The sequence below is a fragment of the Musa acuminata genome, chromosome BXJ3-6 (genome assembly GCF_036884655.1).
Source record: "Musa acuminata AAA Group cultivar baxijiao chromosome BXJ3-6, Cavendish_Baxijiao_AAA, whole genome shotgun sequence".
In the NCBI taxonomy this organism is placed as follows: Eukaryota; Viridiplantae; Streptophyta; class Magnoliopsida; order Zingiberales; family Musaceae; genus Musa; species Musa acuminata.
The window spans coordinates 38897235-38920815 of NC_088354.1; the positions used below are offsets into that span (position 1 = coordinate 38897235).

The window sequence follows — 23581 nt, forward strand, 5'->3', positions numbered from 1 at the left end:
AACAACAGCACACTGATACAGTAGTAGCTCTCGAGATTATTATTATTATTACTACAACACCTGCAGCACCCTGACACAGTAGTAGTAGTAGTTCTCGAGATTATTATTACTGTTACAACGCCTGCGGCACCCTGGGACACAGTAACAGTTCTCGAGATTATTATTATTATTATTATTATTGCTACAACACCTGCAGCACCCGACACAGTAGTAGGAGTTCTCGAGATTTTTATTGCAGCTACGACGTCATGCAAATCAACCTTCAGAAGGCGGCGGCTGCAGTTCAAGAGTCGGAGATTTGTCCAGTTCTTGGCAACTTCCATCCACACCGCACGGCTGAACGATGAACCTGACGAGACCAACTCCACTGGGAATAGCAAGATGCGATACGTACCAGAGTTCAACTCTAGCAAACCCAAGGAAGCTGGGGCGTGCCTCGTTGTTGCCTCCATGAGTCAATAATTTCTCCACGTGAATGTTGTATCTCGTGAACGACGTCATGTCTCCTTCCTTGAGCTTCCAAGTGATCTTTAGGCTGAGAATTCTGTTTCCATTGAGATCTGTGGTCCATGAAGTATACGAGGGATCGATGTGCCATGCGTCCGCGAGTGGATAACTCATTGGCGTGTTGAAAATTCTGATCTGACCTAATGATGCATGGTAGGAAGAAGGTGAGTCACTTTTTCGGTTTGGACTTTGTTCCATCTCCACGGCTGCATCTTTCAAGGCACCCACGATATAGATGTCAGTCAGCGTGTAGCCAGTCATGGTGAAGGTGCCGTCAAACGGAGTCCAGGTTGAGTCGGCCAGCACGTCTGCCTTCTTACTAATTTGTGGTAGTTTAATGATCTTATCAAACTCAAAGCTTGCAACAGTTAACGGTGGTTGAGAATCATCTTCGATAAGGATGGATGTCTTTTCGTTGGTTTCAGACACCAAAACCAGGATTACTCCAAAGAGAGAATTCTCATCTAATCTTACCTGCATGGAAAATAACAAGAAGGTAAGGATCGAGGCCTACACGTAAATGAAAATGAAACTCAGCAAGGTATCAGTTTCAGTAATTGAAGTGACGGGATATCAATTAACCTGCAAGATCAAAGTAGTGCTGCCATTTAAACTACAATGACGGGGAAAGGAACCAATTAAATTACATGTTGCTTGTGAGGAAAGATGAAACTTACAAAACATTTAACCTGCACTGCTTTATCGTCCAGCAGCAGTTGTCCACTGAAGATCTTTATAGAGAAAACAGAGGCATCCTCGACACTTCCTTTAACAGTGAGACTTCCTCCTCCAAAGTAAGAAGCGTCCTCAAAACTACCAATTGAGGATAGCTCAATCAAAGGAGATTAAATCTTGAAATTTTACTTAACAAGGTTCTTCATATATGGGAAATAAAGAACACAAAGTAACTGTTCTAGTTTCTCACGAGATTATATATATATATATATATATATATATATATATATATATATATATTAAGGACCAAGATTTATGAAATAGAGAAACTAAAAGAATGAACCTTTTGCTTTTGGAAAAGAAAATACTTCAACTTACTCGATGTAAGCTTCCACGGCAGAGCCGACACTAAGAAGTGGCTGTTCCAAAGAATAAAAGAAATTACCTTATAAATAACATAAAATAGATTTGACGGTGCTCCAAAAATGCAATGCATGTAGGCGGAAGAATATTCTACAAGTTACATGCAATAAATTGCCGATGAACATGACAAATTATATGAAGCATGAAGCATAATTATGAGGTACCTGGAAGCCTTGAGAAGATATGTTATTCCAATGGTTATTTGCTACCTGTAAACCTTCAATTGAAAAATGAAGGCCGCGACCCTGGAGAAATATGAGGCTCAGGGTTCAACAATTGCTATCGAAGTAGTAATGAAATAGGCATAATCAAGAAAATCACAAGAATAAATATGCAAAAAAGACCCAAGAAAAGAGAAAAAAAAACGTTTAATGAATTTAAGCACCATAAATATGACTATCTAGTACAAATATATAATTTTAAATAGTTGATAATGAAAAATACAAGAAGAAATTCAGAGCGAAGCTAGTTTAAGAATCTATGTCAAAGGAAACAATGTTCTCATGAAAACTTCTTAAAGGATACACTACATATTAGTGGGTCCAAGTGGAGAAAGGAAGAGGCTAAATATGTTGAACTAATTGCTAAATTTCAGTTGAAATCGTAAAGACTAGCAAATTTACTGTCACAATTCCAATTGAATTCATTTTTTTATAAACATGTTTGCTGATAGTAATTTGTGGACGCAGCATGGCATGTCCAACATGATAGCCCCTCATCGTCATAAGCCAAATATATGCAAAGATTGTGTTTTTTGTCATGACACGAATCTCATGCAAAAACCATGTCACTTCAGGTTTCATTATCAATTGTGTTATGCTTGCCATAGAGGAAAAAGATTATATTCAAACTATGAAGAAGCGGTATATATTATCCAGTTCAAGAGTCTTCCATCACGTAGCAGAATCAACAAATTCCAATTTTAAAGATGCATACCTGATCAAAGTTCGAGTAGAAGGGTAACACTTTAGGGTAGTTCCGAAGAATTCCCCATGATTGCTCCACAAGGCCCCACCAGCTGCAAAGTTCAATTCGAGTATCTTACACATTACAACACAAATAGAAGCAATATGAATTCTAAAAGCTAGCAACAACCGAGTTATTAAAATCACAAAAAATATACGGTTGTATAAATCTATGACAGTGACGTCATACCAAACTGGTTCGACTCTGCAGAAAGGTATCAACATAAGTTATGCCAAAGAGCGAGTTATTTCGAGCCGCATAAAATTGATGACTTACACCGGTTATTTTTTAATGTGCACTGATTAAAAAATTTCCCATTGGTGCCTTTTAGGTTGACATGCAAGTTTGTCTGAAGAGCACCCTGAAGCCCAGACCATAGGTTCGTAAGCATAGACTGAAAATATTTGTCTTAGGTGTTACTACCTGCAAACTAGCCTTTTAAAACGGGCCCCTTTCTTGATCAGATTTGTTTGAACAAAAGAATTGGATTTCCTTTGTAGGAAAACTTGGTAATTGGTATTTCTGTCTATTCGAAATTAGGCCACAAGTAAAACTGATACATGTTGAGCAAACAGAACCAACACAAAAGTTGTGTTTCATTATTCTTATAGTGATTCAAGTTGTAACCTCCTAGGTGACATATATTGTTGGTGCAATCAACTATTTGATTGCGGCCGAAATAATCAAGCTGCTACTTAATAAATGATGCATGGGAGCTCTTTATGACCAAGTAAAACTTCACCGAGCTGGAGATTAAGGTGGAAAGTTCATACCGGTTTTGTGCAGTTTCGAAGTCAGGTCCTTGATTAGTTTCATATACCCATCCTGGAGCGAATATGGTAGCCGAAATATCATGCGTCTTCAGTACGTCGAGGGCTGCATTTGTCTGTAATGGCAACAATAATAAACAAATAAAAGAGCAAAAGAGAATTCATACATGGCATATCGAAAACCTACGTAAAAGAATGTAGACCAAATCGATGATGTATAAGATGAAGTAATAGATGCATATGGATCAACGATGTAGACCAAATCGACAAGCAAAAGCGTATTCCCATGATTCTACTTTTCTGATCATGCCACAAGCAAATAGCTTGACCCAGAAGGCAAAAAAACCTGGTTAAAGGCCCACAGATTTACTCCAGTATCATGTATGACAACCCCAAGAATCTGCAAACTTACATGAGCTTATATAATCTGTCAAAAATGCTGCGAATGTGCTTTGAATTGTGGAAGAAAGAGACTAAATTAATAGATTCACATCTAGCCGTAGAAGGTTTATAGGAAATCCTTTAGAAATGCCCTTAGCATAGGCACGTATGCTTTGGTTTCTTTTACTATTCTAGCTTTGCATCAATTAATTACAGTGAGTAAGGAAGAAAGAAAGAGAAGATATTACTCACAAATTTGCCTAGTGGCAGGCGTACCGAAGTTGTCAAATATTTATGAAGAAATATGACTTGTATAAATTGGATTTCAACCCTTCTTTTTGAGAAATTAGGCAAAATAATCAAAAGCTAGGAGTCTCAGAGCAAGGTGCTAACTTACATTCCACTGTCCGCCACCAAAGGTACCCCTGCCAAAAACATCAATGCCCATGTAGACGTCGAACTTTCTCTCACCCGCAACGCTAGCTGAATCTTCAACATCCGGTTCCTGCAGGGTTTGAAGACACATCTAAAAGCTAAGAAAGAAGAGAAGCAGAGTCAAGATTTCTAGCATGACAAGAAAGAAAAAAAAGATAAGGTACCTCCCACAAATAGTTGACTAAAATACCATCGCACAAATCAAAGAAGGGTTTGTTTTCCTGATTCAGTTTATTTTGAGAGCCTCCCGAACCATCTATAGTTACAGCATCATACCTGGACGATACAACCAAATAAGGCAAGCCGCAAACCATGAGAAGAAAGGAAGATTAAGGAAAAGGTGTGAGTTTGGTGCGGGAAGTGACCATATGACCAAAGATCCGGGAATCTGAAAATGCATAGTACGAGATAGATGATCGACAAACTCCTTCAGGTTATCAATTTGCGTCCTGTCCAGTGTGACTTCCATATTGACCTGAAAGAGTTACTATCATGTCAGCTAAAACATGAAATCAAACTTAGTTCAGGGACCAGAAAATAAAGATCCAGATCAGGACTAACCAGCCAACCATCAAATCCCAAATGAGTAGCGAGTTCTGTCAGCCGTTCCGCGTACATTCTAGCGGATTCCTTTGTGGAAAGCAAGGTGTCACAGATCTTGCTACCGTCCTCCCCTTCTGTAATGAAAGTTCCTAAGACCTATTTACCGATCCAAATCAGAGGAGGCTAGACACTTGCAACTGTACCGAATCAGCCAATCTACCAAAAGCTAGCGGGAACCAAAGAAGAAGGAAGAGTTCGATGATACCCTGACGCCATGGGTGTGGGCGGCGTTGGTCCAGCACGGCGGCGGCAGCGTGACCAGGTAGTGGGAGAAGTAGACGAAGACGTCCATCAGGTACCAGTGCCAGATGGCGTAGGCGTCGGAGTTGTCTCCGCCCTGCACCAATGCGTCGTCGAGGTACCCGCCCATCATGTCGTGGCAGACGAGGATCCGGCGGCGAGGGGGCAGCGTGGCGGCGGAGGGAGGGAGGGGGACAGAGGAGCGGTTGAAGGGGTAGTGGAAAGAGTTGTGGTAGGAGTCGGAGGCGAGGGCTTCCAGGGTTGTGATGGGGTAGGAGATGGGGATGGAAGCCTGCTTCGGGTCGAAGGGCGGATCCCATGGCCGGGAATCGCCATTCGACCCGCCGATCGATTGTGGAGGAGGCATCTCGTGATCGCCGATCTCGTTTCGTTTCTGGTATCGATCTGCTTCTCCCGCCTTCGCTCCCGCTCTATTTATAGAGGACATTGGGCCAAATTGCATATATATCCCTACCAAGTAGATCTTTCAATATCTACCCTTCTGAAGTGCTGTTTACTGTATATAAATATATTAACATTATATATATATAAGACAAAAAATTAGATGCAGTTTTTGAAGTGACATAACCATTTTTTAATTAAAACTCATAATTCTGAAAATATATATTTTGATGGTAGAAAAATGATAAAAAGGAGTTTAGTTTAGCTTAATTTTGGGTAGAGAATTTGGGACTCTGGTAGAGTCAATAAAAATAGGAAAAGCTATGTTCTTAAAGCTAAGGAAATGAAATTTCAAGAAGGACATTTTAGAGCTCGAGAATGTGATGGCTTCGATGAGGAGGGAGATAAAATTATGAGGTTGTTGGGATGTCTTCCGACGAACATAACTAAGAAAAAACGATGAAAGATAAAAAGTGAAGAAACATGCCGTATCGACTTTAATGCTACAATTCAAAAAGGATCATCTCATTATTGAATGACAAAGGAGCAGAGGAATCGAAATAGGTTAACGATAGAGATTAAAAGACCATCCATCCCCGCACCTTCCTTGATCATGCATGGCGATATCCTGCCTCGCATAAATCATGCCGATTGCAATTGCAGCGGGCATAGCATTTGGAGATATCCTCGCTGGCGAGATGCGTCAAGTTGCTGGGGCCCATATAAGTACTAATTCCTCAATATACACGCAAGAATCGAATGTGTATGTAGCTTTTCACGTGGAAAACGCCATAAGAGATAGCACCTCCGCGTCAGCATACAAGGACGACACGAGAGCACGCACGGGTTAATGTAGCGAGAAATCTCCGAGGGGCTTGAGTGAGCCCTTCTACTTGTAGTGGAGTGTGCCCTTCTTTTAATGCCGACGTGTGTGCCACAAGCTTAGTGTCATAACACTAATCTTTCGAGTATTTGACTTGGATAACCGTCAAGTGTTCTGCAGTGCATTAATTACTTGGATAACTACTACCAAGCATTTGACTGCATGCGAACCTCTTAAAGAATAGAAATGGACATCCAATCGGACAATCGACGGCACCTACAGATGATGGTGGGTATGTATGCTAAGATTGACCTAAAAACAGAGATAATAACATGATGCACCAATAGATAATAATTGCATATTCCAAAGTGGTGTACAACCATATCTCGACTCAATTCGATGAAAAGCTAAAGCAAGAAACTCGACAACCATCTTGAAACAACTATTGCCAATAAAAGAACATCAACATTGATATGTTGATGAAGGCGACCGGGTTGCATGAGAAAGTGATGATGGACCCTGATATGGTAGAAAGCAAACTAATCTTGGACAGCCAATTCAAGAGTTGGAGATTCGTCCAGTTGCTGGCAAGTTCCATCGGCACCACACGCTTGAACAATAAACCTGAGTGCCGTAACTCCAGTAGGAATACCAAGTTTTGATAAGAAAAATGCTTCGACTCTAGCAAATCCAACGTAGCTAGGAACTCTGTCACTGATGTTTCCGTCGGTATGAATCATTAACCTTTCGACGTAGACATTATATCTTGTAAATGACATCGCATATCCTTCTTTGAGCTTCCAAGTGACCTTTAGGTTCAAACTTTTATTTCCATCAGAATCCAAGATCCATGAATTATCATGGCCTTGAATGACCCATGCTTTGGCAGGTGGAAATTCCACGATCGGTTCACTGGTTAAAATCCTGATGAGACCTAATGATGCTCTATAGGGCAAAAATCCACTGTTTTCTGATGTGGTATTTTCTCCAATTGGGCTCTTCTCCATCTCAATATTAGTCGGGCCAGGGTTTTTCAAGGCACCCACGATATAAATGCCACCCAACATATAGCCGCTCATGGTCAAGGTAACTTCATAAATAAACCATGCTGCATCAGCCAACACATCTGCTTTCGTGTCTTTAATTTGTGGCTTGATGGTTCTATTATACTCGAGGCCGGCAACAGTGAAGGGTTGAGTATCAGCTGTGATAAGGATGGATGTTTGTCCACTGATTTCAGACCACAATTCAAGGTATAGTCCAAAGAGAGAGTTTTCATCTGATCTTACCTGCAGAGAAAGGACAAGAATATCAGGAATGCTAACACGTAAAATAATGTAAAAAAAAAAAGCTTGGAAATTACTAGGTACAGCATATTCCTACAGTCTGTGTAAACGAAATCCTTGACTTACTAGCACCTCTTAAGTTCATACATTTGAAAATTATTAAATATTTCAATACATTTGCGACCAATGAATTTGACGTTGATATTAAAGGAAATATCCAATTAAAATATAAACAGAAAAAGTATATTGCAACATAGAAAATTTTGAATCAAGAAATTCTCCTGGAAGTGGTACCATTAGCATACTCTTGAATAGAACCTTGGATTAAAGCTAGAATAACTAGGAAAAGAATCGATTAGACATTCTTATGAGAGATAATGCAGCTTACAGAATATGAAATGTTCACAGGTTGATCTTCCAGCTGAAGTTGTCCGTGAAAGAGTTTTGTAGAGAAAAAAGAGTTGTTCTCAAGATTTCCTTTAGCAGTGATACTACCTCCTCCACAGTAAGATGCGTCCTTGAAACTGCCAATTTAAGAATAGCCTAACTAAAGGAGTTCAACCTATAAATATTACCATAGAAAATCTTCATGAAAAAGTATATATATATATATATATATATATATATATATAGAGAGAGAGAGAGAGAGAGAGAGAGAGAGAGAGAGAGAGAGAGAGAGATTCAGACTATACACTCCTGAACCTACCAATTCAAGAATAGCTTAATTAAGGAGATTAGATCTAGAAATATTACTGAACAACAGAACAAGATCTTATGAAAAGAAGGAAAGCCAACTTCAGACTATGTTAAACAGAAGACAAAGCTATAGTTGCAAGGGGGAAGCTATAAAGAAATAACACAACAGAAACACTTTTCCTACCCACTTTGACAGTTTGACCTTGTCAGTTCTTCCTCTTCTTTTTCTTTTTATTTGACTATTGTTACCTTCCCTCTTTGGGGAGGTTATTATGCATTATGTAAGTGTAAAGCCTTTGTAGGAATTTGCTATCTGCCACTTTTACAGGGATCTTTGTTCATTATTTCTTTTGTTTTGATGGTCAATGAAATGGATGTTGTTTAGGTGTTCTATCAGTTCACCACATGACCAAGGTTCTACTTAAGAAGGATTTTGCAATAAAAGTTGCACAAGATTTATAATTTTCGAGCATATAATGATAATGTTTTCCCAATAAATATACAGATTCTTTGACTACTGCTTCTCATGCATCATATTGGTTTCTTTCCAGAAGGATTAAATGTTGGAAAGAAACAATCTTTATGGACCTACTGAAACCATTTTGTTGGAAAGAAACAAGATTTGTGAACCTACTGAAACTAACTGCAGCAGCAATAAAATTCCCAACAACAACAACAACAACAATAAATGTGCCTAAATATAGGTTATGAATTTCTGGTAACATATGCACATAAATGTTAAATTTAAAAATGAAAAATTGAAGTAGAGAAACTTAAATCATGAAACTTTTGGTCTAAAAAGAGAAAGACAACAAAACTTACTTGATGCAGGCCTCGACTGTAGTTGAGCTAGGACCATTAGGATTATTAAGAAGAGGCTGCTCCAGAAAACATAAGAAAATTGTCTTACAAATAATATAAATTTCTTTTAAACTGTGGTACACAGATCAAGAAATATGTTTAATACAGATAGGACCTTTAAACACCTTACGTTGCTTTCCAAATGAAAGTATAACATTTTAGTATATTTTTTATAATCTCGATATTATGGCACTTGGAAATATGGTAATAGGTGAAAGCATTGACAATATGTATGCACACGGTGTACAAATATTGTGTGTGTGTGAACTACTTGTCAACATTGGAACCCAAGATGTAAACTAACTAGTATTTATGTAGGAAATCTGCACAAATCAGATTATCAAACAAAGTCAAGAAGTGCATCTCCTCGGTACAATTTTCACCATTTCTAGATAGCAAATGTTGATCTCTGATGAAAAGCTCCAATTGGGTGAAGAACATACTGTGAAACTATGTTATACATATGGATACCAGCCACCTTTTAGTATAAGGATTTAAAATCATAAGGTTTTCCTTAATACCAAAAAGGGATTTCAGCCAGAATTCTGAGGGATTGCGTCAATCAGCCACCAGGACAGACCAAGTTAAAGTTGATTTCAGGCAATTCCGCATGATCATCTGAAATGTACCAGTGACAACATCAAGTTGACAAGGGTCCAGTGGTGTAAATTATCAAGTCCGAGCACAATCGGTGAAAAACACATGTAACAAAAGGATCTGTTATTTATCAACATCGTATGATCCTTCAGATAATCTTCCCAACAAAAAATATTCCAAATGTGAAGCAAACTTTAAAGATAAACCCAAAAAGGGCCACAAGACAACATATTAATAACACAACAAAAATATCTAAAGCTTGGAAGCTTCCTTAAAGTAACAATTTCATAACATGAATCATGTATACATGCAAAATTAAATGAAGCATGAAACAAAATTTCAATATACCTGAAAGCCTTGAGAAGAAATGTTATTCCAAGGATCGTTGGCAACCTGTAAACCTTCAATTGAACAATGATAACCATGACCCTGGAAATATGTAGGACTCAGAGTTTGATAGTTGCTACTGATTTTATCAAATGTGACAGATTCAAGGTGCATAAGATCAACCGGTATTTAAGAGAAACAAAACAATAATTATGGAGAAAAGCAAGGTTCATTGTACCACTCAGGGTGATATGTACCGGTCCGATAGGGGACCGGTATGGATGGTACATACTATTCTGTCAGTATGTCTCACTGTATCATGTGTTGATACATCGGTACAAACCGTACCAATAGTCGGTCGATATACCGATATGGACCAGTAAGACCAACCATGGAGAAAAGATCCAAGAAAAAATGAAAATGTTTAATGACTAGTAAGCAGCATAACTTTGATTATCTGGTATTTAGGTGCATAATTATGAGTAGCTGCTAATAAATGAAAAAGAATATTTTCAAGTGAAAGCTATTACAAAAGTTTAGACAAAAGATGATGTTAGTCACACTATAATTTCTCAGCTACAACAATTACGAAGGATTAAAACTGAATAGCAATAGGATGTAGGACTTTATGAATTGGCAACAACATTTTTCTCCCACTGGTTTCTCAACAATTAAATAAATATTTAAACAAGTACCCCCTGTCCTTTAAATATCTTAGCTCACTAGTCTATGGTATCTTGCAAGTGAAAAAAAAAAAGAAGACTTGACAGCTTTATCAATAAAAGAGTTAACAACGAGATAAATAAGGGGTTGAACCCAATCATTTAATGAAAAGCAATTACTCAGATCAGTGAATAGTTCATAAACAACTAAATCATTCAGTAGAAGTAACTAGAGCAAATATTTTTTCGCTTGAGCAATATTTATTTATATCCTTTACAAATTCTTTGCTCCAACAACAGTACATCTAGGCCAAAGCCAGCTATTGTTATCTGAAAATACCCAAAATAACTCCTATAAGATATTCATAGATTTCTACTTCTTTTTTCCATTCCTCTTTTTTTTCTTGTGTGATCTATCTTTATTTTTCTTATGTTAGTGTTCTTGCATGTTCCTAGAAGCTCAAACCTGCACACTCCATCCTGCTCACTTATGCAGGCTTATTGGACTGATCTAGAAGGACTGAACCCTTATTTTCCATTAAATTTTAATAAGCCTTGGTAAGGAGACTCCAAAAGTAAGATGCTGAAATTTTCACCTGATACTTAAAGTTATGCAGAAAATAAAAGAAATACTGAAAAATGACCACAAATTTTTAATTTTGTGAATATAAGCGAATAACCCATTAACCGAAATTTTTGACCAAGAATATAGTTCCCATTTTATCGGATGTCCCTGAAGAGACAACAAGCATATAGTTATTGTTCTAAATAGTAATTGCACTTGCTGATATAATGGTTCATATCAAGGTATGCAATTTCCAATAATATCGCCCGTTACCAGACGAAACGAAATATATATATATATATATATATATATATATATATATATATATATATATATATATATATATATATATATATATATATATATATATATATATATATATATATATATATATAAACGAGGCGATGTCGCCGAGGCGATGCAACGTCGTCTTTATAAAATATATATATATATATATATATATATATATATATATATATATATATATATATATAATTTTTTTTATATATAAATATATATTTATTAATTTATATATATATATAAACAAAACGATGTAGCCGAGCCTAGGAGAAGAGAGAGGCAACGTCGCCGAATTATATATATATATATATATACCGAATGGTATACCGCTCGATATATAATATCGTATCGTACCAAGTGAACGTCGAAACTCCGGTACGATACGATATTTCAATCCTTGGTTCATACTTCATAGCAAGGATTGAAATTTCGTATCGTACCGAAGTTTCGAGATTCACTCGGTACGGTACGGTACTATATACCGAGCAGTATATTTTGATATATATATACATATATATATATATAAAGTAAAAAAAAAATATTTTTCGGCGACATCGCTTCGGCGACGTCGCCTATATATATATATATATATACCGTTTTCGCCGCGACATCGCCTCTTCTCCTTGCGACGCCGAGATTCTTCTCCCCGCACGGATGAGAGGTCGCCAACAGACGAGGAGGTAGAGCAGCGTAGGCACTCTTTTTCTCCTTTTCTTTCTTCACCTTCTCCCTCGGTCACCCCTCTTCTTTCTTCTTCCTCGGTCACCGTCGATTTAAAACGATAATGGGCAAAAATAGCCCAATCGACGGAACCGCCCGGTAGCAGGCGTTCCGTGTACCGATCTGCTGACAGACCGGTACATACCACCCGGCATGAGCCGTATTTTTCGAAATTGAAGACCTTGCTTCATAGTATTATGGAGCAACCACCATGCTAGGTGAGCCCATAGTGGGTGCTTCAAAAACAAAAACATTTTTAAACAACAGAATTACATAATTAATTAACAATAATTATCTAAGCTCATATAGATATAAAAAATAAACCTTCAACTCAAATAAACACTAATTGATGTTCAGCAAAAACAATTTTAAACTTGATTTTACCATAGTGATTAAATCCTATATTACATAGCAAATGAAAACTAACACCCAACCCATTGCTAGCATTGTTTCTCAATGATCTTTCTATCCCTCTATTTTAAAAGAAACTGTACCTCCATTTAAGAACATTATAACCAGTTTAACCCAGATTTGGACCGATTAGTTGAAGAATCGATCCAGCCCAGCTGGGTTTCAGTGGGAAACTAGATGTCTTTTTTGACAGGACACTTTGATCATTTTGTAAAGGGGCTTGATCCCACAAGCCAAAAAGTGTGGGGCTTTGCCTGAGAAATCACCCTTGAATTTTTGTATGCCTGTCTTGTGTTAGTAATATGTTGCGTGACATGACATATCCAACATGATAGGCCCTTATTGTCATAAGCCATTGCTATGCAAAGGGTGTTCTAGTTGCATTCTTCAGCATGGTATGAGTCTCGCAAAGAAACCATGTCAGTTTGATGTGGCATAGCCGAAACTTCCCAAAGGTCCCCATGTTCAAAACGATGTCCTTGAATTAATCAGATTTCAGCAAATTGCTTCTCTGTTGCTGTTCTGTTAACACATACTTCAAACAAAGTCATGGATTTTGTGTTCTTTTTACCACAAAGGATGAAGAATATAAGTGCATTTAAAGATAAAACTGCATAAATAATGCTAATCAAATGCCTTCGATCATGTAGAAGAAAGAATAAAATTTCAAGACACCTACCTGATCAAAGCTTGAGTAGAAGGGCAATACTCTAGGGTAGTTCTGAAGAATTCCCCATGATTGCTCAACAAGGCCCCACCAGCTGCACAATTCAATTCAAGTATTTTAAGTGTCACAACATAAACAAAAACAATAGAATTGAATGTCAAAAGTCAAAAGCTTCTTCTTTATTAATATCACACACGGGTGTTAATTTTACGACAAGTTACCCAGAATTTGTATCAGAGTGTACCATGATGTACAAAGGACAAGTTATTTAGTATAACCACATTTCCTTTTCAAGCTCATTGTGTTCGTAGGTTGAGATGTATTAATGAACAAAGAAAAAAAGTGAGACTTTTCAAAGTCTGCAATTTAACCAATCCGATTGATTGGAAGAAATCAATAGTGCAGTTAAATAGGTAATAAGTTAAATTCTGAAGCTTAAAGGCTTATAACCAAACTTATGGTGCAATACTTGCAAAACTAATGACACATCATCAGCATTTTATCACCTTTATCATCTTCATCTTTTTCTGAATAATTTTAACATGGAACTTTAGCCTTAAAAGTTAAAACATCTAAGAGCAAGAAAATAGGTTTAAATCATAACAAATCAACCACAAATGTGGTGTGCTGAGATATCTAATTATGTCAGTGGCCAACCACAAGTTGGCGCCATGTTCAGGCAAAAGGCCTCAATCTAGAAAGTTTGATTACTAGAAACTAAATTGTCATGACAAACCTTGACATAGTGATCCCAACCCGTATAAGGTATAAGGTGGACTATGTTTACAACAAATCATCATTACATATGACTCGCATAAGTATAATTCTTATCAATAACTTCTCTCAATACCGTACAGTAAGAAAAACAAAAATTTACAAAATAATTTCTTTTAATATTCACTTCTATAAAGTTCACCCAAAAAGGAATACAAAGTGTATGGACATACACATCAAGGATTAAGCTCTTGATACCAAACCTGGTACCAGTTGCTTCAAGCCCTAAGTACCCCTTCTCCTTCTAAGATTTGGAGGAACCTTCAGAATTTGCTTATGAAAATAATGACAAAAAACATGTCAATTCATAACCCACTTAGGCAAATGCAAAAGGAGGTTACCCCTCTTAATAGTAGCAGTAGTCTTCATTAGTACTGGCTCAAGTTTGATCCGGTTCAGTTTTCAACAATTTGTTCTGAATGTGGTTCAAGCTCGCCCAAGTAGGAAAGATCTTATTTCGATCTATGATTCCATCTATGACTGGACCATGTTGTCACAACAAATCGAGATCCATATGCTATCAAATCAATAGGATAGCTAAATGGAGCAATACTAAAGGCTGGCATATCATCTGAAGGTGCTGACTAGACCTCAGAAGCCCCTATGAGCTCACCCAAGGTCACCCTAATTTGGCTATTAGGTTCTAATCTCTGTAGGGTCTTCTAGCCTAATTTCTGGCCTGAGTAAGGGTTTTACGGTGATTTGAGTTGGAATAAATACAATTGCATCCTTAGTTGATCTGACCCAGCTACGTTGGGTTATAGAAACTTTTCACCAACACTAGAGGATTGATAACCAATTGACACTATGTAATTGTGTCAATAATTTATTAGACCTTCTCAACTTTTATCCTTCAAGGATGACCAACATAAATGAAAGGTATTGAATGTGGAAAACTTAATAATTGGTATTTCATCTCTTTTGTACTAGTCAAAAAAATTAATAATAGTAATTTTAGGCAAATAAATCTAACAAATTTGTATTTTATAATCGGTACACTCAACTACTTGGCTACAGTCAAAAAATCAATTTAATAATTAATAGTTATGAATGGAGGCTTTTATAGCAAAGTAAATCATCACATGACTAAGCTGGACATGATATTTAAGGTGCTATATGATTAAGGTAGAAAATACATACCGATTTTGTGCAGTTTGAAAATCAGGTTCTTGTTCAGTTTCATAGACCCATCCTGGAGCAAATATGGCAGCTGAAACATCATCCTTCTTCAACACATCGAGGGCTACATTTGTCTGTCATGGTAAAAGGGAAAAAAGGCAAAAGAAAACCCACATATGGTATCTTAAAGAAAGTAAACCAAATCAAGTATATAGTAAGTGATGTATAAGATGAATAAATTCAAGAATATATTTAAATGATGTCCTCTGGAATCCAGCATAGTTCCACTAGCAATCTATTTGAAGAAGCATGGTTTTAAAGATCCAAGGTGGGACACTAATGATTCAAACAATCTACTTGCTTTATTGTTCACTGCGATTGGCTTCGGGCCCTTCCTACACAGCTCGAGTGCAAGTTAGAACCTATATGCCAAGGGACAGTCCCAAATAGATAGTTTCTATGGGACATAGGACCCCCAAAAGATAACATTACATAGGCATGCAAAGGTTTCCTCAAATCAAATGGAGATTGACCCTAGAGTGCAAATGTAGAAGGGAGCTTTGACTGCAAGACCCACCCATCAAGCACAGATAATAGTCGGCCTCAATGATTCAATGATGCTGAGTGGAAGGGTCGTCACTGAACCAATAAAAGTTACTTTAAGAAAACATGCCGATCCTCATCAAGAGTTCACATCTACAGGAAGGTTCAGCACCATGATGCCGGCTCTTCGCTACCTAGGATTGTAGTATGTTCCAAGAGTTGGGTTGATCGCCCATTAAAGCGGTGAATGAACTGGGTTGCTAGCCCAACATTTTCAATAGCAGGCTTTACCAAAATGCTTCATCAGCTGCTAATATCAGTAATAAGTCACTTATTTCATGTGTCCCAACTCCCAAATCCATTATCTAATTTTCTATGGATTATAACAATCTCCTCAATTATTCAACTAAAAGTCTTGCCAAGGCATCATTTACACACTAGAATCCTGCTCTAAATTCCTCTTAGGACTAAGCATGAATGATTAGCCGCTCCAATCCTATGCATATCCTCCATGATTCTATTCCTTTTAACATGCTGAAAGTAACCTGACACAATATATGTGATCCTACATGGAGGGATCCACACAATACTGAATATCACGTATGGTAACCACAATAATCTCCAGAAGTAATAACTTAAACGGAGCAGAACTGTTAAGATTGCTTGCAGGTATGCGATAAACAAGCATAATGATAATGATTTTAAGAAACAAGACAACAAATTTAAGTTGGGACTTGTGAAAATACTTTTGTTTACTTATTGAGGAAGAAAGAGACAAAAACAATAGACTGTCATCTACTTGTAGAATTAAATAAGGTACAAGAACATTCATCCAAAAACTATAGAAATTTAAGTATAAGCATGTATGCATTAGTTTTTTTTTTTTTTTTTTTGCTGTTATAGTTCCCTGCTGATTTTTATTATAGCTCCTTAAACATCCGAGAAGAGCTTTTCATGAATTTATTTCAGTGTGCATAAATATGTGAGGAACAAAGAAACTATTCTGAAAACATGAAGATGGTGCATCATTACCTGGATCATACCCAGAGAAGAAGAGAAGAAATCAGTAACACATTGTGCTAAAAGCTTGCTGAGGCCATGCATTTTTCATCAAATATCATCTATAAATTAAGTTTCAACCTCTTTTTATTTGGAATAAGGTAAAATAATCAAAATAGCTGAAGGGTGTTGACATACATGCCACTGCCCACCACCAAAGGTATTTCTGCCAAAAACATCAATACCCATGTAGACATCAAACCTTCTCTCACCAGCAATACTAGCTGAAGATTTAGGGTCTTCGTCCTGCAGGATTCAAAGACATATAAAAGCAGGGAATAAAAAGGAAGAAGATATAATTTTTATTGCATAGCAAAAAATAAAATGCTACCTTCCAAGTATAATTGACAAAAATACCATCACACAAATCAAAGAAAGGTTTGTTTTGCATGTTCAGTTGATTTTGCCAGTCAAGTTTACCATCTATAGTCACAGCATCATACCTGCATAACACAAATAAATTAGGCTAGTAAAACCTGCAAAGAAAGCATGATATCTAAGTTCAGATTCCATAAAAGAAAAAGCATTTGCTGCGAGAAGTGACCATATGACCAAAGATCCCGGAACTGAAGCATGCATAGAACGAGATAGGTGACCCACGAACTCCTTCAAGTTATCAATTTGCCTCCTGTCCAATTTGACTTCTATATTGACCTGAAAGTCTTAATATCATGTCAGCTGCAGAAAAGCCCCTGTCAAAATGGCCTCTGCCACTTTATATGACTAAAAACATGAAACTAAACTAACAAAAGAATCACTAATATAGCCCCTACAAGAGCCATTTTACACAGAAACAAGACAGAAAAGGCAGCATTTCCAGAATGATGAAAAAAAACACTCCTCCAATATAGCCATTGCTTATCCACAAGTGTGGAGAAAACTAACCAGCCAACCATCGAATCCCAAAGCAGAAGCTAGTTCTGTCAACCGTTCAGCATACATTTGAGCAGACTCCTTTGACAAAAGCAAGGTGTCACAAATAATTCTACCTTCATCCCATTCCGTCAGGAAAGTTCCTAAAACCTTTTAATCCATCGTACCATGCAACAAAAGAGAAAGAAAGAAATTGTAAAGCTCTTGCAGAACAGTAAATTTGAAGTGTCCACAACAAATCCAAACTACTTTAATGCAACATCAAGAGAAGTTTCACAAAGACTATTTGAATTTTCTTTGTAGTTTGAAAGTCCAAAACTTATGGCATAACATAATAGGAAAGACAACAACGCAATTAGCAGAGGGAAGAGGTACAAACTTTGACAACTATCACAGGAAAAAAGAAATATCGAAAGAAAAATAACAGAACATTAGAAAGAATTCTGAGCTGTAAGAAGAATGCAAATATAGAATTTTATCAAATCTTTAAATTACTGATCTCCAGCAAAAAAAGAATAATATGTCAGATTTCTTTGTTAAGAAAAGCTCATCAACATAGTTACCAAGAAACATGGAAATGCAACATTTTGGACAATAATAGTAAAGGAGATACAAGGTATGCCACTATATACTTGGTTGATATTTTGTCGAAATAGGATAACTAAAATAAAATTGCCATTTTTGAGTCATACTATGCATTATATCACTTATGCCATGTGCTATATTAAGGAAGATATGATACACTTTGCTAACTCATTAGCTATGCTCAGATCAGGAATCTCGGAGGCAATACCTTGACGCCATGGGTGTGGGCGGCGTTGGTCCAACACGGCGGCGGCAGCGTGACCAAGTAGTGGGAGAAGTAGACGAAAACGTCCATCAGATGCCAATGCCATATGGCGTAGGCGTCGGGGTTGCCCCCGCCCTGCACCCACAGGTCGTCGGTGTACCCGCCCTTCATGTCGTGGCAGACGAGGATCCGGCGGCGAGGGGGCAGCGCGGCGGCGGAGGGGGGGAGGGGGACCGACGAGCGGTTGAAGGGGTAGTGGAAGGACCGGAAGTAGGAGCGGGAGGCGAGGGCTTCGAGGGTCGTGATCGGGTAGGAGATGGGGATCGAGGGCTGGGATGGGTCGAAGGGCGGATCCCATGGCCGGGGATCGGGTTTCCGATCGCCGCCGCAGTGGACCAGGCGACGCAGGAAGCTGACCATGGTTTTGACGCACCTAAGAAAACTAGACATCTCTCTCTCTCTCTCTCTCTCTCTCTCTCTTCTCTTTTGGTATCCATCTTGTTTTCTGCCCTTATGCAAACCTACACGGGGTTTCGTAATAGGAAAATTATGGAATTGTTATCGAAACCGTCCATTTGATTTCTTTCTTTCAATTTAGCCGTCGGATTGATTTGATCAAACTCAGATGTTAAGAGACATAACAGGATGGGATGCACGGACTTGAAGCTCCCTTTGTAGCTTTCCCACACTGTGTGGAATTTGCATCCTTGGATCCGCTCCAACAATTGGAGAGAATCTGATGCCGAGTTGAAATACATGCAAAGAAATAAACCGGGAGATAAAATAAGTATATAATACAAAATATCGAAACAAGTAATTTTATTTATTTTAAATTAATAAATTATTATATTTTTTAAATTTTTATCCTTTAATAATTATTTCTTAGATATTTTGATAATATGAGATTTAATTCAATAACACATGAATATTCCAATGGGTGGGTATAAGAGGTTTTTTTTATTTCATTTTTTATCCCATCTTTACATCTATTCTCCATAAATTAGGTTGCGTTGAATCTTGATTAAGTTATTTATGAATTATTTGATTTAATTGAATCATATCGATATTTATTTAGTTTTAATAATATTTTTAATTAAAAAAATATAATTAATTAATTATGAGAATATAAAAGACCTGTGGATCTGCACCCACAATTGAGATTCCCTGTGCGGGACTAAACAGGAAATGGGGTTGGGGATGTGCCGGAGAAGGGGAAGGGACTCCACGTCCTGTCCGATGCGGTTGACATCCCTAATTAATATAATAAAAATACGATTAACTTTTCTATTAAGTATTAAAAAAATAAAATAGAAGAAAATAGGTAACTCATAGAATACCAAAACTGTGTGCTACAATTCCCACCGATGAGTTATAGATTGAAATGGACATTTAAAGCAGATGGACATCTGAGCACGGAAACGTCAGCTGATATGACACCGATGGGAATTGTTCAATTCATTTGCCTGTCACCGTATATATATATATATATATATATATATATATATATATATATATATATATATATATATATATATATATATATATATATATATATATATATATATATATGCGCTAAAATTAAATTAAGAGGCATAAGTAGGAAGATGGCAGATTTGGAGCATTAAATATATAACTTTATAACATGTTGTGTATGATATGAGTAAAAAATGATCGAAGATTAATATAAATTTATTCAAACATCAATTTGATTTTATAAAATAATACATTAAATTATGAATTAAACTTAATGTACGTCATCGAGATCGCTGAGACTGTTGCGACTTAATCTTCGCATATATGTATTATATGTATGGTGGGGGCTTATTAAAAGGTGCACAGGCCAGGCGGTGGTGCTTTGTGGGCTTTCAATTCCATCTCTCCTTCTCCCTCCCCCTTTCCCTCTTCCTCTCTTGGAATACTGCAGGCGTTCAAACGCCCGCAGTGCACACACAGTGACTTCTCCGACAACCCCGTACGAGAATGTCTTCCGCTGCTGTTTGCCTTTAGCGTACAGTAAACTCAGAGTTCACCTTCAAAGCGGGCAAGAAAAAGGCCGCCTCTCTCTCTCTCTCTCTCTCTTCTTGTGATGAATCATGCATGTTGTGTTCGCTTGGTGATGGGAAGGGAGAAGAAGTCGTGGACCCACTGTGGTTCTCGCGACTCGGCGAGAGGACTCTCGTGAAGACAAACGAAAGATGAAAAGCATCAAAAGGAGAAAGAAAGGTAAAGGAAAAGAGCATACAACAACGAGGAAGCTTAATTTTGATCTACAACAAAGAAAACAGATGAAATGGAAGCTGTTCGTGTGATCTCGTAATGTATCCATCCATCCATCCATGGAAGTCCGATGGTTGCAGAACAATGTTGTAGGAGACAAGGAATCAAACCTGATAAGCTCAGAGAAAAGAGAGCATTTATACCGGTAGCCAATAATTCAACAGCCGCAATCTAAGAAGAGTAGTCTTAATCTGCACGGATAGTATATATACATATATATGTATATATATATATATAGATTGCTGATGAATTGAAACGGATAATAATAAGATTTCAATTGCCTATGCTGCTGATGATGATCGAGATTTGCTTCACTAAGTCAGCGAAGAATTAATGCGGACAATTAGCCATGAACCAACAGCTATGTACTCACTCCATGCGTGCTCCCATTGCCGGCGGCCGCCAAAGAACGACAGTACGAGAGACGGGAAATGTGAGGAGCGATCGGTACCCAGGAAGCAGACTACGAGCTCGTCGGTGGTGCGCTGGATCCCTCGCTGGCCGCTGAACTACTGAAAGCACCGGCAACAGTTGCCTCCCCTCCGCCAGCTGAACTCCCCTCGACGGGCGCTGTACCCGGGAGGCGCTTCCGCTTCCTCTTCTTCTCGTAAGGGATGCCGCGCGCCTTCCCTTGGTAGGCCTTCACCTCGCGAAGGTAAATGCCGACGGCCTTGGCGCCGAAGGGGTTGGACTCCGGGCGGCCGTCGTTCTCGTCGTAGGCGGCCCGGAGACGGCCGATGAGCGCGTCGAGCGAGCCCCAGGCCTGCTTGAGCGGGCAGGCGCACGGCGCCGGTGGCTTAGGGAGGCCGAAGTGGGTGCACCCGGGCGCGTGCACCCTCGTCTTCCCGAACTGGTCCAAGTACTTCAAGAACTCGATCACGTGCGCCCCGCTGCACCGCGCCAGGCTCAGCGGCGGCCTGTGGTTCCTCAGGTACTGAAGGAAGGTGTTCCAGTCCCGCCGCTTCTGCGACTCATATCGACTCAGTGGCTGCTGCGGCTGAGCAGGTGGCGCTGTTGGAGCCAAAGGCGGAGGTGGATCGTCGGGAGTTGACGAGGCGGAGGGACCTTCCTCTCCCGCATCACCGGCTGCGGCAGGGCTAGGATCCATGCAACTGTGCTTCCTGCAGTTGATGCCTTCGCTCTCCTTCCAATTAATTTCCTCTCCACGCCCAACTTGTTCTTTTTCCTCGATACGGGTCTTCGGAGAGAGAGAGAGAGAGAGAGAGAGAGAGGCGGGGATGGAAAGATACGACCAACCGGTGTACCTCTTTCGGGGATTGCGTGGTAATTTGACCGGACGGTGCGCTTTGTCATCATGTTAGTCCTTGTAATATAGTGGTGTTCATAATGGTCTCTACAAATATATATATATGTATATGGGATGATCATATCAAATTTCACAATCGATATGATCATGTTTTATTTTTAGTCTATCAAATAAATAATTGATCTTTGATCGAAGAGGTCGGAGATTCCTTTCTCACTATTATTTTTTTTGAAGACTATATTTGATCCTAAATTATTTTGCTATTAAGAATCACATTAATTGATATTTAATTAACTTTAATAAATATATATATATATATATATATATATATTAGTATAGTGTGATGTATCCATTGTCTCTTATTTATAAAGATGAGTAACGAAAACAAAATGCGATCCCAATGATCATACTATCGACGATGGAAATCTTTATTTTTCAAAACATATATTAGATAATAAAATAACGATAAGTGAGCATTTTAAGATATAAGCATTCACCATTATACAAAGTTAAAATACACCTCAAAAATTGAATATGATGCTCACTCCACCCTTCATAAACATCAATCAAGATTGCATTTGTTGATTGGCAAAACAAGTTCAAACAAGCTTGCATCTTCATCATAGACTTGTTTATGTTTTGTTGCCATGATTGGTTTGGCCCTTCATAGATTCAAAGTGTGGGGTTGAGATGGGTCCATTTTGAGGACCAAAACTGTGGGATAAATGGGAGTCGTAGGAGGGCACCCTTCCCATGCTACTTAAGGAGGTCTATCAATAGACCAAGAAGAGGCTGAGGATATAGTAATGGATGATGCATGGAATGTGGAAGGTGGACATCAACAATACAAATGGAACTAAAATAATTTAAATTTGAAATGATTTTTGTATGTATTACTTCTTAGTATCAGTTCACTGACACAGTGGTAGTACTTTAAGCTCAAAGAGAAGGCTGGCAATCCAAAGTAACATTTCATGGTCCCTTTTATTTCACTACTTTTATTTAACTTTGTCAATAAGTTTGACTAAATCAAGTTTTTGGATCACAAATTAAATCCTTGGTAGGAAGACTGCATTTAAATCATTGCATCTTGAAATTAACAGAAATCATGCTAGTTATTATAATTATGTAATTCGATTCTTCATATCTAACTCACACATTCGACTACATATCAAAAGTTAACTTAAAAAATAAAATAATAAAATAATATTAATAATAATAATAATTGAGTAATATTCGTGTCTAATTAGAACTCAATAATGATGATCAAATAATTAGAAAAAGATAGAATTCACTATGCACTTACAATTAGGAAAGATTAACTATAAAAGGTAAATACAAATATGATTATTAGAGATTGATACTTCTCTATCTATCATGAAATCTATCTCAGAATTTAACACAATGAAAGAATCGTTTTGAAAATCTCATTCTATTTGAATTTTTTTAGAGATTTGCGTAACCTTTGGTACCATTAAATTTCTTAGGTAAGTTTGGTCCTTTTAATGTAGTTTATTTTGAATCAGATAGATATTATTATTATTATTATTATTATTATTATT

At 37.8% G+C, this 23581-nt stretch overlaps 3 protein-coding genes across 3 annotated transcripts; all 3 read right to left on the reverse strand.

Moving 5' to 3' along the window:
• Positions 1 to 48: 48 nt before the first annotated feature.
• LOC135639840 (cytosolic endo-beta-N-acetylglucosaminidase 1-like) lies at positions 49 to 5393 on the reverse strand. The gene is made up of 11 exons (XM_065153797.1): positions 4966 to 5393; positions 4719 to 4856; positions 4523 to 4632; positions 4322 to 4433; positions 4120 to 4227; positions 3345 to 3457; positions 2542 to 2623; positions 1770 to 1850; positions 1561 to 1601; positions 1185 to 1320; positions 49 to 981 (listed from the first exon to the last, which is right to left on the reverse strand). Exons 1-11 carry the CDS (start codon positions 5365 to 5367, stop codon positions 256 to 258), a joined length of 2049 nt encoding a protein of 682 aa, XP_065009869.1. The 5' UTR covers positions 5368 to 5393; the 3' UTR covers positions 49 to 255.
• Positions 5394 to 6550: 1157 nt separating this feature from the next.
• On the reverse strand, positions 6551 to 18970 carry LOC103989698 (cytosolic endo-beta-N-acetylglucosaminidase 1). The gene is made up of 11 exons (XM_009408642.3): positions 18479 to 18970; positions 17698 to 17835; positions 17357 to 17466; positions 17144 to 17255; positions 16951 to 17058; positions 15232 to 15344; positions 13330 to 13411; positions 10014 to 10094; positions 9030 to 9085; positions 7900 to 8035; positions 6551 to 7514 (listed from the first exon to the last, which is right to left on the reverse strand). The coding sequence occupies exons 1-11, from the start codon at positions 18923 to 18925 to the stop codon at positions 6765 to 6767; spliced, it is 2133 nt and encodes a 710-aa protein (XP_009406917.2). The 5' UTR covers positions 18926 to 18970; the 3' UTR covers positions 6551 to 6764.
• A 2028-nt stretch (positions 18971 to 20998) lies between these two features.
• Positions 20999 to 22027, reverse strand: LOC103989699 (protein LIGHT-DEPENDENT SHORT HYPOCOTYLS 5). The gene has a single exon (XM_009408643.3). It carries the CDS (start codon positions 21858 to 21860, stop codon positions 21216 to 21218), a length of 645 nt encoding a protein of 214 aa, XP_009406918.2. The 5' UTR covers positions 21861 to 22027; the 3' UTR covers positions 20999 to 21215.
• Positions 22028 to 23581: the final 1554 nt, after the last annotated feature.

Bases quoted from the DNA above. Each gene is read 5' to 3' on its own strand.
- LOC103989698 (XM_009408642.3), bottom strand. From the start codon at position 18,925: ATGTCTAGTTTTCTTAGGTGCGTCAAAACCATGGTCAGCTTCCTGCGT. The intron at 17,836-18,478 runs GTATTGCCTCCG...ATGGATTAAAAG, and splicing joins CCCACACCCATGGCGTCAAG to GTTTTAGGAACTTTCCTGAC. The intron at 9,086-10,013 runs GTATATTGAAAT...TTTCTGGAGCAG, and splicing joins TTTCTTCTCAAGGCTTTCAG to CCTCTTCTTAATAATCCTAA.
- LOC103989699 (XM_009408643.3), bottom strand. From the start codon at position 21,860: ATGGATCCTAGCCCTGCCGCAGCCGGTGATGCGGGAGAGGAAGGTCCC.
- LOC135639840 (XM_065153797.1), bottom strand. From the start codon at position 5,367: ATGCCTCCTCCACAATCGATCGGCGGGTCGAATGGCGATTCCCGGCCA. The intron at 4,857-4,965 runs GTATCATCGAAC...ATCGGTAAATAG, and splicing joins CCCACACCCATGGCGTCAGG to GTCTTAGGAACTTTCATTAC. The intron at 4,434-4,522 runs GTCACTTCCCGC...TGTATCGTCCAG, and splicing joins CCCGGATCTTTGGTCATATG to GTATGATGCTGTAACTATAG.